The following is a 17,028-nucleotide window of genomic DNA, read 5'->3' as shown; positions in this document are numbered from 1 at the left end:
ATTTTTCATAGCTGTGTATCCCGTAGAGGAAATAGCAGCGCGCCGGCATTGACTGACCAATGGAAATTGTGCTTGTCGCTGTTGTCGTACTCGTCATTACTTTTGTAATTTAATTGTTTCAATACTGAATTGTAAAATTGTATTCAATGAATTTATATTGTGGTTGTTCTCTTGGCTTTTTGTACGAGGAGGGAAATGAGTCATTTGTCCACCAGGGGTATGCAGAAAGTTTGAGGCATATTTACATGCGAGGGGGAATTAGATTTTTAATTTCTATGAAAATTCGATATTAAAAAGTTTCAATGAAAATGTTCTATGAAAATTAGATATTCAAATCGATATTGTGTAAAGCATATTTACATACATACAAAGTTTAACTGAAACTTCGATATTGATAAAATTTTCTTTGAATATTCGATATTGCATCAAATTTTTTATAAATATAAAATAAAAATAAACACATATGAAAAATCGCATTTGATAAAATTTTCTATGAAAATTCTATATTGGACCAAATTTTCTACAAAAATTCGATATTCATCTTATTTTCTATGAAAATTCGATATTGATCAAATTTTCTACAAAAATTCGATATTCATCAAATTTTCTATAAAAATTCAATATTCATCAAATTTTCTATAAAAATTCGATATTCATCTTATTTTCTGTAAAAATTCAATTTTCATAAAAATTCTTATGAAAATTCGATACAGATAAAATTTTCTGTAAAACAATCGATATTGGAACACATTTTCTACAAAAATTTGATATTAATCAAATATTTTACGAAAATTCGATATTGACCATATTCATCCAATACTATATTAATATTCGATAGTTATCTTATTTTCTATGAAAATTTTATATTCATTTTATTTTCCGTAAAAAATTGATATTCATCAAACTTTCTATGAAAACTCAATATGGGATCAAAATTTCTACAAAAAATCGATATTCAACAAATTGTCTATGAATAATCGATTTTCATAAATTTTTCGATATTTCATCACATTTTCTATGAAAATTCGATATTGGATCCAATATTCGATATTAGTCAAATATTTTATGAAAATTCGATATTCATCAAATTTTGTATGAAAATTCAAAATTCATCAAATTTTCTATGCAAATTCGATTCTCCTAAAAAATTCGGTATTCTCTTAACTTTTTCTAAATTTATATTATTCATTTCAATATTTTTCAATATTTCTTTATTGATTTTCTCTAACGCTACCGCCCACTGTGATAGTTTCTGCCTAGTACTTACAACAATTATGGTTCCTAGCACGTTATGAATACGAAATATATAATATGCCGATTTGTGTTGTTTTTCTTTTACAAATAATTTCAAAAGATACTTGAAACAATTATTGTCTGAATTTTCAAATTGACATAAAGCAAGAAGCACATGTAAGGCATGCGTTATTATGGAGACGGTAGATGATAGCCGTGTACATACAGACTTTTTGTATATTTGCCAAATTGACCCATATTTTATATTTATTGTAAACGCAAATAATACAAAAACTTATTTCAAAAGTAAATGATGCTAAATATAATATTAATACAAAGTTTATCTAAAAATAAAATTTCGTAGAAAATGTCCGTAAATATTTGAAGACCATAAAGAAATTTACTTTAAACAATAACATGTTGGCTGATAAGTCCCCGGTCTGACACATAGATGGCACCGCTAGTATTAAATGCATATTATTTTTATATAGTACCAACCTTCAAATGATTTGTGTCAAAATTTGACGTCTGTAAGTCAATTAGTTTGTGAGATAGAGCGTCTTTTGTTATTGTGAAAAAATTGAAAAAAAAAGGAATTTCGTGTTTTGATAAAATACCGTTTTCTGAAGGGAAAAAATACGGTGGAAGCAAAAACTTGGCTTGATAATGAGTTTCCGGTCTCTGCCCCAGGGAAATCAACAATAATTGATTGGTATGCAAAATTCAAGCGTGGTGAAATGAGCACCGAGGACGGTGAACGCAGTGGACGCCCGAAAGAGGTGGTTACAGACGAAGACATCAAAAAATCCACAAAATGATTTTGAATGAGCGTAAAATGAAGTTGATCGAGATAGCAGAGGCCTTAAAGATATCAAAGGAACGTGTTGGTCATATCATTCTTCAATATTTGGATATGCGGAAGCTCTGTGCAAAATGGGTGCCGCGCGAGCTCACATTTGACCAAAAACAACGTGTTGATGATTCTGAGCGGTGTTTGCAGCTGTTAACTCGTAATACACCCGAGTGACAATGGATGAAACATGGCTCCATCACTACACTTCTGAGTCCAATCGACAGTCGGCTGAGTGGACAGCGACCGCCGAACCGTCTCCGAAGCTTGGAAAGACTCAAAAGTCCGCTGGCAAAGTAGTGGCCTCTGTTTTTTGGGATGCGCATGGAATAATTTTTATCGATTTTCTTAGGAAGGGAAAACCCATCAACAGTGACTATTATATGGCGTTATTGGAGCGTTTGGAGGACGAAATCGCGGCAAAACAGCCCCATATGAAGAAGAAAAAAGTGTTGTTCCACCAAGACAACGCACCGTGCCACAAGTCATTGAGAACAATGGCAAAAATTCATGAATTTGGCTTCGAATTGCTTCCCCACCCACCGTATCCTCCAGATCTGGCCCCCAGCGAATTTTGCTTGTTCTCAGACCTTAAAAGGATGCTCGCAGGGAAAAAATTTGGCTGCAATAAAGAGGTGATCGCCGAAACTGAGGCCTATTTTGAGGCAAAACCGAAGGAGTACTACCAAAATGGTATCAAACAAGTATATACGGCCGTAAGTTCGGCCAAGCCGAATCTTATGTACCCTCCACCATGGAATTCGTAGAAACTTCTACGAAAGACTGTCATCCACAATCAAATTACTAGAGTTGTGGTATCTTAAAACTTCTTAACATCGTTTTCTAAATTGTGAGTTAGTCCATACGTGGTACGTAGAGAGCCAGAATTGAAATATGGGGGTCGCTTATATGGGGGCTATATACAATTATGATCTTGATATGGGCCAAGTTTTGTGTGATTGGGGATCGATTTATATATAACTATAGACCGATATGGACCTAGTTAGGCATGGTTGTTAACGGCCATATACTAGCACAAAGTACCGAATTTCAACTGACTCGGATGAAATTTGCTCCTCCAAGAGGCTCCAAAACCAAATCTCGGGATCGGTTTATATGGCGGCTATATATGATTATGGACTGATATGGACCACTTTTGGCATAGTTGTTAAATATCATATACTAACACCACATACCAAATTTCAACCAGATCGGATGAATTTTGCTTCTCCAAAAGGCACCGGAGGTCAAATCTAAGGGATCGGTTTATATGGGGCCTATATATAATTATGGACTGATATGAACCAATTCCTACATGGTTGTTGGATACAATATACTAACTTCACGTACCAAATTTCAACCGAATCGGATGAATTTTGCTCTTCCAAGGGGCTCCGGAGGTCAAATCTGGGGATCGGTTTATATAGGGCCTATATATAATTATGGACCGATTTCGACCAATTTTTGCATGGGTATTTGAGGCGATATATTAACACCACGTACCAAATTTGAACTGAATCAGATGAATTTTGGTCTTCCAAGAGACTCCGGAGGTCAAATCTGGTGATCGGTTTATATGGGGGCTATATATTCTTATGGACCGATGTGGACCAATTTTTGCATGGTTGTTAGAGACTATATACTAACACAATGTACTAAATTTCAGCCGAATCGAATAAAATTTGCCTCTCTTAGAGGATCCGCAAGCCAAATCTGGGGATCGGTTTATATGGGGGCTATATATAATTATGGACCGATGTGAACCAATTTTTGCATGGTTGTTAGAGACTAACACCATGTACCAAATTTTAGCCGGATCGGATGAAATTTGCTTCTCTTAGAGGATTCGCAAACCAAATTTGGGGGTCTGTTTATATGGGGGCTATACATAAGAGTGGACTGATATGGTCCATTTGCAATACCATTCGACCTACATCAATAACAACTACTTGTGCCAAGTTTCAAGTCGATAGCTTGTTTCGTTCGGAAGTTAGCGTGATTTCAACACACGGAAGGACGGACATGCTCAGATCGATTCAGAATTTCACCACGACCCAGAATATATATACTTTATGGGGTCTTAGAGCAATATTTCGATGTGTTACAAAAGGAATGACAAAGTTGATATACCCCCATCCTTTGGTGGAGGGTATAAAAATTGGAAGGTCGTTATAATCGTTGTATTGCTCTTGAAGGGAACTATGTTGAATAATAAAAACGAATTTTGACAAAAAAATGTGTTTTTTTTTTGTTAGACCGGGGACTTATCAGCCAACCTGTTAGTAGAACTCTTTCAGAAATTTCGAAAGAAAATCAAATTGAATTTTTGGTAATTTTGTTTTTTAATAAAAACTAATTTAAATTTTTTAAATCAAAATTTTCTAATTTTCAAATATTGATATTTGCAGAATTTTTTTAAGAAAAAAATATTTTTTCATGTTAGAGCCATTTTCATATAACTCCGTTATACTTTAACTGCCAGTTAAGAGAAAATAAATTGCAAATATCTTCCCTCCGGTTAATTTTAACTGAAAAATTTTCAGCATTTGCATATAGAATATATAGGCAAAGCGACAGGTATGTCCGTGGTACCGTTTAAAAGTTAACATAACACTAACGGAGCTTCATGAAGCCTGATATCGAAACAAGTGATAAGCGTCAAAAAAAAGTTTTTTTTTTTACTTTTTTGTGACAAAAAATAATTTGTTTTTATTTTAGAAATCGAAATTTTTTGAATTTTTACAATTTATTTTTAATTTTTTATATTTATAAAATATTAAAAAAAATATCATACATATTTACCAAATTTTCTCAAAAAACATTTGTAGAATATTCATTAAAATTTGGCATCAATCGAATATTTATTAAAAATTTTAATATTTATCAATTTTTGGAAAATGAAAATTTATACTCAATTCTATTGAAATTTATATCAAAAAGTGGATATTTATAGAATATTTATGTTTGTTGTTGCCAAGTGTAGATCGCCGAATTGTAATATTTATCGATTAAAAAAAATGCTATTTATGAAAATTTCTATGGAAAAATTAATATTTATGAAAATTTGTATAGAAAAATTGATATTTATAAAATATTTAAAAAAAATAGATATTTATAGTTTGCCAAGTCAACTAAATACCAACTATGGTTGACTTAAGAAAACTATTATAAACAACCATCTGCAATAGTTGTTTGATATGTACATTTATTTTTAGCACAAAATTATATTTTAGCACATTACTGGGCTATATATTCAGGGTTAGATCATATCATGGTCATTTATCTTGTAGACCTAACCATCTATTGGGTGTATGTGTGAGTCTATGGTCGATTGATGCCTAGTAAACCGACCACTTCACAAACAAACAAAACAACAACAAAATAATAATAACCGGCAATAAAGGTGTGGTTGTCCAATGATGATATAAACGCGTGATAAAGATGATGATCACACACTTATCTAATTACTCATCATCATCATCATTATGATCATTATCATTATGATGCAAACTAGCTTCCTCCTCGTCTGAATAAAATATATTAATATCAATTAGTTTTGGTTAAGTATTCATTGGGCATTCTTCCTCACTTCACATTGGACAGTTTGTTTTAAATCGCAGAGATTTAAATAATTTATTTCATATTTTTGTTATTTAAAAAGAGGAGTGGAACTAAGGGGAACTGACACACATAGTTTATTTATGTGATGATATCTTTATGATAGTTTCTACATAAGTAGACCCTTTCTTTTTTCAAAGGTATAAAAATTTTCCATCACCATTTGTATTTTTTAATCTTATGATATATTGAACAATTTGCAACACGAGATTATGTTAATAATTCGCAATTATCATAAAGCACACAAATAAACATAGCTCATTCAAATTAAACAACTTCACACTCATTCCCATTAAACCATAATACAAAAGGGGCCAACTTCAAAAGGCCAAACATTAGATACACCACCACCTTAGCCGTCGCCTTCATTTCTAGTATGTTGAAGATAGATACAGTGAGAGAGAGAGAGGGCTTGCGCACACGCAATATTCGAGATGTCTACGCAAGCGCGTGCGAACAAGTGGCATTCATATACCATAAAATGGCTTAGACAATACTTTATTTTTTTTTTGTTTGTGTTCGAAATAAAACAATCAAAATTTTATGGACCATATGGTATTTTTTGTAGCGAATAAAGAAACCTTTCAAATGTAGCAAATCAATTTTATGACAAATTTTATTTTTTGGAGATATAAAAAATCCATATTGAACAGAGAGGTGGGGTTGGTAGTGATTAGGAATGAGATCTACACATGAAGTCAACATTTCAATCCCAATCTTCAAAATTTCTTCCAACTGTCGTACATATAAGAGAAATTTATTATCTTTTCTGGGAGACGCAATTTTAGACCAACGAAGCTTTCTTTTGTTGTTAGGTTAGGTTAGATACAGTGTTAGCCTACTGAACTTCTCCGTTATAACAGTGAGTTTGACTCAATGACAACGGACCTCCTTTTTATAGCCGAGTGTGAACGGCTTTTCACATTACAGTTAAACCACTCAGAAATGTTACCATTTCTGAAAAACTTGTTGCACGCACAGAAAAAACTATACTTATAGAGTATGTAATTGTCGCGAAAACCATGTATTTTGCCTTTTTAAAAATAATTTTTGAGCGGAGAAAAATATATGTTGGCAATAAGCATTTAAATGGTTCCCAGATGCCGCAAATATGTCCTATTATTTAAATGATAGAATTTGAGACCATTACATGGTCGGGAAAATCATGTACCTGACCATTCAATTTTTTACTTTTCTGCAGGGAAAAAAGTATTTTTATAGGTTACGTATAGACATGTCTAGAACCATTAGCAACTATGTATCACGGTTGTAAATGTCAAAAGTGTTCGTTTCGAAAAAATATCATTCGATTCCATTTGAGTTAGCGAAAAGGCGAACAATGTAAGTTATTTTTTATTTATCATCCAAAATTGTGTAAGATATAATTTTTTTAAAGTCATCACCTTGCATAGACAAGGTCGGGGGTTCGATTCCTGCTTCGACCGAATACCAAAAAGTTTTTCAGCGGACTCGGCTATAAAAGAGAGGTCCCTTGTCATAGAGCTTACCATGGAATCGGGCAGCACTCTGTGATAAGAGAGCAGTTCACCAATGTGGTATCACAATGGACTGAATAGTCTAAGTGAGCCTGATACATCGGGCAGCCACCTAACCTAACCTAGCTCTAAACAGTGCCAGTTGAGGTAATGGTGGATTTTATGTCGAAGCATCCTGATTTGGCAAAAGGTTTTTTGAAGTCACCCGATGCGAAGACCAAATCCCATAATCTGAGGAAAAGATTGGAAGGCGGTCTTGATATGATGGGTCCACCTGTACGTGATGTGTCAGGTTGAAAAAACGTTATTTCTTTAGAAGGCTTGAGGCCAATAAATTCGTCATAAATAATGCACCAACCAGCCTATCTACCGCAGACCAAAATTTATTGGACAACGAGCTATCTGTGTGTACGGTTGACGATGAACAAGGAGCTGAACAACCACAGATCTCAACAACTCCTCGTCCATTTACTCCTTGCCCTCCAACACACACTCGTCGTGTGCGCCAATCCAGCAAAACAATCTTGGCCAATTTGGAGTTGATATCTACCTTGACCAAGGAGTTTTTATATGGCAGTTAACTTTATTTCGGGCCTTACCGCTATAGAACGCATTGTCGGGACAAGCACATCCTTTATTCTGTTAAATACAAAGTTGAATGCTTCCTTTGATAATCTGAATATTTTTTAATAAAACTAACAACTCACTCGTTCAGGCGGTGAAATAAAGAAACATATTCATATTTATTACCTTTTAACCGAAAGCGATAATATGTTCATGCCATCTCTCAATATTCTCCTTTCGGCCCGTTCATTACTTCTTTCCAACCACAAAGCAACACTATCCATTTTATTGCATTTACAAAATTTTTTTATTTTTTGTTTATCAATTTTTGATAGTCACTGACAAATTACCACTTTTTATTATTCGTAAGTGGTGCCATTTTACGTTATAACCTGGCTACACATTTTGGTGAATTCGATAGTATTACATAGTACAATTCTCGAATAAAATTAATTATCGAAACGAATTACATAGTAACCCCGGGGCACTGGATCATACCTTTATCTTCACAAAGATTCCATATCTCATTCAATTTGGAAATTTTTTCTATAAATAAAAAATTTGGTATAGTGGCAGTTCATTATTTCTCACTTAGCTCTATTACGAAACGTTCGTCATTAAATATTCTTCGTAAATTTTTCATTAAAACAACGAACTTTTCATTGATTTTCGTAAATTTTAACGAAGAATTTTTTACGAATATACGAAATGTCTACATAATATTCTACATTAATTTTTCCTTCTCAATGACAACGTAGCAATATTCAATTATTTTCTTAACTGATTTGACTAAAAAGTTATTTGTATCACTGATATTATATTCTGTATATGACCTCATTCTTGGTCCTTATATAGTTGTTCAGAATACACCTTACTCTCCAACTCTCTCTCACACAAATTTTCATAAATTCAATAAATTCAATTTAATGTTCATGTTCCCCCAGAATTAACAGGAAATCTTTAAGAAATGTCCATATTAAGATCTGTTTATGATTCACAACCAATTAATGTTAAACGAAGATCATTATGCTTATATTTCCTTAAAAGCTACAATACCATATGACCACTACGAATTTCGGCAAAAAAACAACAATCACCTGTAAACAAATCAATGATGATTCCTAAGTAAAGAATGTTACCCCCATAAGAATACCGTCCTTTCTCAAAGTTGGCCTTAACACACAAGCCCACATTCAGGTATGGGCAAACATAAAAAAGTCATAAAATCAGTGTTTTATGGATGACTCGGACGACTCTTCGATTTTGTCTGGTTGGTCACTTCAATTCGACTGATCATTTGATCGTAGACAAAAAAAGCCATAAAAATGTGCGTTTACATTTTTTATAGATCAAGGGGTTAGATCTTAGGGGAATGCCTCAATCAAAACTCGGTTTCAAGTGTTTATGGTGCTGCTGCTGCTAGTGGTGGGTGAGAATGTGTCATAATATTTCACTTTTGTTTTTTTTTTTCTCTCTCTTTTTTACAAAATCGTTTTTTATGCTGGTACTGGAGTAAGTGTGCTGTCTTCATTCGTCATTGATGTTTGTTTTGTTTTGACGATTGCAGCAGAGGGTTGATACGGTTCATACTTTTGTACTTGTTTTGGTACTATTTGAGAAACATAAGTACATTTTTCAACCTTCTTTAAATTCAAACAAAGTCAAAGTCGACTTTTTGCTACCTTCCAATTTATCTGTTCCCTTTTTGATTTTTTTATAAAACAGTCAAAGTGACTAATCGAAGTTTCATAATAGCAAAAGTCTGTCTTGTTTTTTAAGGACAGAATCGCAATTAATTTGAAAATGAAACGTGATGTAAAGCTTTTAAAGCTGGTCGCGACGTCAAAAGTCAACTTTTTAATAATCGAAAAAGTTGACTTTTGAAAAATTTCGGAAAACAGAGAGTAGCTAGGAAATTTTTTCAAAATTTTATTTCTAGAGAAAATTTTGTCAAATGTTTATTTCAATAGAAAATTTTATTTCTATAGAAAATTTTGTGAACATTTTATTTCTATAGAACATTTTGTCAAAATTTTATTTCTATAGAAAATTTTGTCAAAATTTTATTTCTATAGAAAATTTTATTAAAATTTTATTTCTATAGAAAAATGTGTCAAATTTTTTTCTATAGAAAATTGTGTCCAAATTTTATTATATTAAAATTTTGTAAATTTTTTATTTCTATAGAAAATTTTGTCAATATTTTATTTCAATAGAAATTTTTGACAAAATTTTATTTGTTACAGAAAATGTTGACAACATTTTATTTCTATAGAAAAATTTGTCAAAATTTTATTTCTATAGAAATATTTTGTCAAAATGTTATTTCTATAGAAAATTCTATCAAAATGTTATTTTTTTATAGAAAATTTTGTCAAAATTTTATTTCATTGTTGTTTTTGATCTCAGCTTAAAGCCATGCATTGACTAAACTACAAGTGTAGCTTAACCAACAGAGGAAAAGTATGCTTGTCAAATTTACATGGGCAAAGCCCCATAGACTGCAAGATGGTTGGATGTACAGCTGTTTCGGAATTACCACATTCCTCATCAGCATCCTCTACTTGCAGCAAAACTATCAACCAATTATCAGAATAAATTCGGGTAATTCACTCAACCCAAAGTGAACTGCACTTGAACCTTCCGAAAAAAGGTTTGATAGTCGGCTACTGCCTAAACAAATTTGCAAGCATATCTCTTTTCCTTTGCCAAACTCAAATCAGCGATTTGAATGTAGTTGGCTTCATTCGTTTTGTTTCAATCGTTATTGTTGTTTTTGATCTCAGCTTAAAGCCATGCATTGACTAAACTAGGCAGTAGCCGACTATCAAACCTTTTTTCGGAAGGTTCAAGTGCAGTTCACTTTGGGTTGAGTGAATTACCCGAATTTATTCTGATAATGGGTTGATAGTTTTGCTGCAAGTAGAGGATGCTGATGAGGAAATTGGTAATTCCGAAACAGCTGTACATCCAACCATCTTGCAGTCTATAGGGCTTTGCCCAAATAAATTTGACAAGCATACTTTTCCTCTGTTGGTTAAGCTACACTTGTAGTTTAGTCAATGCATGGCTTTAAGCTGAGATCAAAAACAACAATAACGATTGAAGAGAAGCCAACAATAACAAACAAAACGAAAAAAAAAATATTTTGTTATAGAAAATTTTGTCAAAATTTTATTTTGTTATAGAAATCTTTTTGAAAATTTTATTCCTATAGAAAATTTTGTGAAAATGTTATTTCTATAGAAAATTTTGTGGAAATTTTATTTCTATAGAAAATTTTGTCAATTTTTTTCTATAGAAAATTGTGTCAAAATTTTATTATATTAAAATTTTGTCAATTTTTTATTTCTAAAAAAATTTTGTCAATATTTTATTTCTATAGAAAATTTTGACAAAATTTTATTTGTTATAGAAAATGTTGACAAAATTTTATTTCTATAGAAAATATTTTTGAAAATTTTATTTCTATAGCAAATTCTGTCAAAATTTTATTTCTATAGAAAATTTTATCAAAATTTAATTTCTACAGAAAATTTGTTAAAAATTTATTTCTATAAAGAATTTTGTCAAAATTTAATTTCTATAGAAAATCCTGTCAACATTTTATTTCTATCGAAAATTTTGTCAAAATTTAATTTCTGTAGAAAATTTTGTCAAAATTTTACATCATTAGAAAATTTTATTTCTATCGAAAATTTTGTCAAAATTTTATTTCTATAGAAAATTTTGTTTCTATAGAAATATTTTCTCAAAATTTTATTTCGATAGATTTTTTTTTAAAAATTTTAATTCTATCGAAAATTTTGTCAAAATTTTATTTCTATAGAAATATTTTGTCAAAATTTTATTTCGATAAAAAAATTTTAAAATTTTAATTCTATAGAAAATTTTGTCAAAATGTTATTTCTATAGAAAATTTTGACAAAATTTTATTTCTATTGAAAATATTTTTCAAAATTTTATTTCTACAGATAATTTTGTCAAAATTTTATTCCTATAAAAATTTTGTCAAAATTTTATTTCTATAGAAAATTTTGTCAAAATTTTATTTCGATAGAAAAATTTGTCAAAATTTTATTGCTATATACAATTTTGTCAAAATTTTATTTCTATAGAAAATTTTGTTAAATTTTATTTCTATAGAAAATTTTGTTAAAATTTTATTTCTATAGAAAATTGTGTCAAAATTTTATTGTATTAAAATTTTGTCAATTTTTTATTTCTATAGAAAATTTTGTCAAAATTTAAATTTAATTTCTGTAGAAAATTTTGTCAAAATTTAATTTCTATAGAAAATTTTGTCAAAATTTAATTTCTATAGAAAATTTTTTCAAAATTTTAATTCTATAGAAATTTTTGTCAAAATTTTATTTCTATCAAAAATTTTGTCAAAATTCTATTTCTGTAGAAAATTTTGTTAAATTTTATTTCTATAGAAAATTTTGTAAAAAATTTATTTCTATAGGAAATTTTGTCAAAATTTCATTTCTATAGAAAATTTTGTCAAAATTTCATTCCTATAGAAAATTTTGTAAAAAATTTATTTCTATAGAAAATTTTGTCAAAGTTTTATTTCTATGAAAAATTCTGTCAAGATTTTATTTCGATAGAAAAAATTGTCAAAATTTTATTTCGATAGAAAAAGTTGTCAAAATTTTATTTCTGTATACAATTTTGTCAAAATTTTATTTCTATAGAAAATTTTGTTAAAATTTTATTTCTATAGAAAATTGTGTCAATTTTTTGCTATAGGAAATTTTAATATAATAAAATTTTGACAAAATTTTATTTCTATAGAAAGTATTTTTAAACATTTTATTTCTACAGAAAATTTTGCCAAAATTGTATTCCTATAAAAATTTTGTCAAAATTTAATTTCTATAGAAAATTTTGCCAAAATTTTATTTCTATATAAAATTTTGTCAAAATTTAATTTCTATAAAAATTTTGTCAACATTTTATTTCTATAGAAATTAAATTTTGTCAAACTTTAATTTCTATAGAAAATTTTGCCAAAATTTAATTTCTATAGAAATTAAATTTTGACAAAATTTATTTCTATAGAGAATTTTGTCAAAATATTATTTCTATAGAAACTTTTGTCAAAATTTTGTTTCTATAGAAAATTTTGTCAAAATTTTATTTCAATAGAAAAGTTTGTTAAAATTTTATTTGAATAGAAAAGTTTGTCAAAATTTTACTTTTATAGAAAATTTTGCCAACATTTTTTTTCTAAGAAAATTTTGCCAAAATGTTATTTCTTTAAAAAATGTTATTTCTATAGACATATTTTACCAAAATTTTATTTCTTTAGAAAATTTTGTCAAAATTTTAATTCTTTAGAAAATTTTGTCAAAATTTTATTCCTATAAAAATTTTGTCAAAATTTAATTTCTGTAGAAAATTGTGTCAAAATTTTATTATATTAAAATTTTGTCAACTTTTTATTTCTATAGACAATTTTGTCAATATTTTTGTCAATATTTTATTTCTATAGAATATTTTGACTAAATTTTTTTTGTTATAGAAAATGTTGACAAACTTTTATTTCTATAGAAAATATTTTTCAAAATTTTATTTCTACAGAAAATTTTGTCAAAACTTTATCCCTACAGACAATTTTGTCAAAATTTTATTTCGATAGAAAATTTTTGTGAAAATGTTATTTCTATAGAAAATTTTGTCAAAATGTTATTTCTATGGAAAATTTTGTCAAAATTTAATTTCTGTAGAAAATTTTGTCAAAATTTTATTTCGAAAGAAAAATTTGTCAAAACTTTATTTATATATACAATTTTGTCAAAATTTTAGAAAACTTTGTCAATTTTGTCATAAACTCAGGATTATTTTCTTCTGCAGAAAATACTTCGCAACAAAAGAGAATTTCATTTGGCCAAAATTCATTCGAGAGCAAAGTATTTTTTCTTTTGGTGTATATATTGAATATTTTGTAGATCCAGATCAATAGAAAATTTGCGTTTTCGTCATTTCAATTTCACTCAACTTAGTGGATGATGTCTGCTAAAAGCTTAGGTTTGTCAATTGACTTTCATTTCAATTTAGTTTGTTTTTTTTCCTTTTCTTATTGATTCATTTCTAATTTTTTTATTTATGATACAAAACTATACGATTTTGTTTTTCTCTAAATACGACTAAAATGAAGATATTTACTTTTCTCTATTGTTTTTGCAAAGTGAAGAGCCATTATGGTAAACAAATCGATTGTGTGGGCCGGTCGAAATGAACAAGTGTAAATAAATATTTCAAGATTTTTCAAATGAAAACTGACTCATCCCGCTTTAGAAAAGTTCGTGAGTGGTTGGAAATCATAGTCAAGTGGGGTATTAATTGAAAATGATAACGAAAATAGTTTTAGAAACTTAAATTGAGTTCGACCGATGGCTTGACTCGAATGTGAATATTTGATAATGTTACTGTAACTATATCTAGCAAAGAGTGGCTCTTAAAATGCAAACTATCGCATATTAGCTGCTAACCATTGCACCACCGTGGTGCAATGGTTAGCATGCCCGCCTTGCATACACAAGGTCGTGGGTTCGATTCCTGCTTCGACCGAACACCAAAAAGTTTTTCAGAGGTGGATTATCCCATCTCAGTAATGCTGCTGACATTTCTGAGGGTTTCAAAGCTTCTCTAAGTGGTTTAACTGCAATGTGGAACGCCGTTCGGACTCGGCTATAAAAAGGAAGTCCCTTGTCATTGAGCTTAACATGGAATCGGGCAGCACTCAGTGATAAGAGAGAAGTTCACCAATGTGGTATCACAATGGACTGAATAGTCTAAGTGAGCCTGATACATCGGGCTAACCTAACCTAGCTGCTGTTATATCTGTAGATAACAAATACAATATGACATTAAGGGCATATATAGTTGTTTTTCCATCTGTTTATGAATAAAGGTCACTAAATCACCAATCTCAACAGTTCTTTCTGAATCGCCTATCCGGCGACAAATGCAATATGACGTTAAGGTCATATGTAAGTGCTCTTTTGCTCGCTAGCTGAAATTTCATTAGAACTAAATTCCAAACTCAAAGTAAAACAGTTTTTTTCCAGTAACTGTATTATAGATTCAGATTCAACTCACTCCTGACCCCTTACACACAAAAAAATCACAGAAATTATAGTTATTAATTATTAAATAATTATCTATTAAATTATTAATTGAAGGTCAATTAAAAAATTAATTGATACTATTAATTGTTGTTTCAATTAAAAAATTTGTTGAATCAATACAATTTTAATTGATTTTTTTTAAAACTCAATTAAAATTTTAATTGGAAAAATTTTGGTGAATTTTTTTCTGTGTATACAAGGATGGACAATACGCTAAATTTATTAATTTTTTTATACCAAAACGTCATACTTTCAATTGTAAGAATCTACTAGAGTTTAAACAGCAAATTCAACGTAATTGTTTTAGCAAATTTTCTCAGATTATAATGAAGATAATTTTTCTAATTGAAATGATTCTAAGATGCTGCTGATTATGGTGATAAAAATGACGTTGATTGTAGAAGATGTACTGGAATGATATAATGATGATGGTGATCTTAGCTGTAGCTACTGTTGATGAAATAATTTTGATAACATTTAATGACTATGAACTCATCACGACTGACCATTTATATGACCATTTTATTACTCGTTATTTTTATTTTTTGCTTTTTTTTGAAATGCTATTAATATAATTTGTTGACTTTTTAGTGGATTTTTGTTTTCAAAAATTTGTTGTTGTTGTTTTTTTATTTCTTAATTAATGCAATTAAACTAAGGCAACATCTTATGCGATAGGTTAAATAGCAGCAATTAATAGCACAGTAAACTCAAATTGATTCAACTACTACCGCTCTTCTCCCCATATTCACCTTATCATTAATCCCCCTGTCCCATTGACTTACCTCCAAAATTGGCTTATTGCAACCTTGACATGTACCAGAGTAATTTTTCAGAAAACATTTCGAGCAAACAGGTTCACCATCTTGGATATTGAATGTGGCCTCCTCAATGGGCTGTTGGCAATCCTTACACGAGAAATGCTCTGGATGCCAGGTCTTACCCAAGGCAGTGATGATACGCTGTGTAATCACTTCATTACATCTGTGGCAAATTGATTCAGACTGCAAGTAAACAAAAAGAGTTACGCGGGAAAGCAATTATTAAAATGTGCAAACTTCAAATAAATAAATAAATGTATATAGTAAATGAGCTCCGCAATTTCAATTTTTATTTCCACAAAATTCTGTGGGTGCAACGATTTTTGTGGTCAAACAATTTTGTGGCTAATAGACGAACAGGACATTCTGCAGTTATTTCATTAAGCACAAACATGCCCTGAAAAAACTTACACTGTTTTAAGGACAAATTTCTTTAAAATAAAGACATTTTAATTAAAAGAAAGTTCATTATCTAAGCTTTGACAAAAGACGAATTTTTAAAACTGTATGTGTATGTCTTTTGAAGGCAAATGTTTCTTAAAGTAAAGAAACAAATTTTTGATTTCACTCAACTTAGTGGATGATGTCTGCTAAAAGCTTAGGTTTGTCAATTGACTTTCATTTCAATTTAGTTTGTTTTTTTTCCTTTTCTTATTGATTCATTTCTAATTTTTTTATTTATGATACAAAACTATACGATTTTGTTTTTCTCTAAATACGACTAAAATGAAGATATTTACTTTTCTCTATTGTTTTTGCAAAGTGAAGAGCCATTATGGTAAACAAATCGATTGTGTGGGCCGGTCGAAATGAACAAGTGTAAATAAATATTTCAAGATTTTTCAAATGAAAACTGACTCATCCCGCTTTAGAAAAGTTCGTGAGTGGTTGGAAATCATAGTCAAGTGGGGTATTAATTGAAAATGATAACGAAAATAGTTTTAGAAACTTAAATTGAGTTCGACCGATGGCTTGACTCGAATGTGAATATTTGATAATGTTACTGTAACTATATCTAGCAAAGAGTGGCTCTTAAAATGCAAACTATCGCATATTAGCTGCTAACCATTGCACCACGGTGGCTCCCATTTAGACCCATAAGCAAATGTTATTATTAGCGTTATGAATATGGGACCGATGAAAATTAGTCCGAAGCCTCAATGAAAATTGGCGCTATGAATATTAGCCCCAAAACCTAAATGAAGTAGGACCCCAAAAAAAATTATATGGAAAACACCAAAACAACAATTTTATATTTTTTGGGGAGTAACTTCATTTTATTTTTGGTGCCATGAAAATGAGCGCGA

General features: G+C 29.9%; 2 protein-coding genes and 1 long non-coding RNA gene across 5 annotated transcripts in view; 2 read left to right on the top strand and 1 right to left on the bottom strand.

Moving 5' to 3' along the window:
• The window catches only part of LOC142230627 (uncharacterized), a 339,644-nt gene that overhangs the window by 208,732 nt on the left and 113,884 nt on the right, over positions 1 to 17,028 (top strand). The gene's annotated exons all lie outside the window — the stretch shown is intronic.
• Positions 1 to 17,028, top strand: part of LOC142230536 (uncharacterized) — a 120,193-nt gene that overhangs the window by 32,969 nt on the left and 70,196 nt on the right. The window lies entirely within an intron of this gene.
• LOC142230537 (transforming growth factor beta-1-induced transcript 1 protein) overlaps positions 1 to 17,028 on the bottom strand; it is a 76,787-nt gene that overhangs the window by 5,114 nt on the left and 54,645 nt on the right. For both annotated transcript variants that reach the window (XM_075301182.1, XM_075301181.1), the window contains exon 3: positions 15,686 to 15,904. In XM_075301182.1, coding sequence (XP_075157297.1) covers positions 15,686 to 15,904 — 219 coding nt within the window. The remainder of the gene's footprint in view (positions 1 to 15,685; positions 15,905 to 17,028) is intronic.

The sequence above is a fragment of the Haematobia irritans genome, chromosome 3 (genome assembly GCF_050003625.1).
Source record: "Haematobia irritans isolate KBUSLIRL chromosome 3, ASM5000362v1, whole genome shotgun sequence".
NCBI lineage: Eukaryota > Metazoa > Arthropoda > Insecta > Diptera > Muscidae > Haematobia > Haematobia irritans.
Note: the sequence above shows the minus strand (reverse complement) of the source record. Positions and strands in the feature narration are given on the sequence as shown.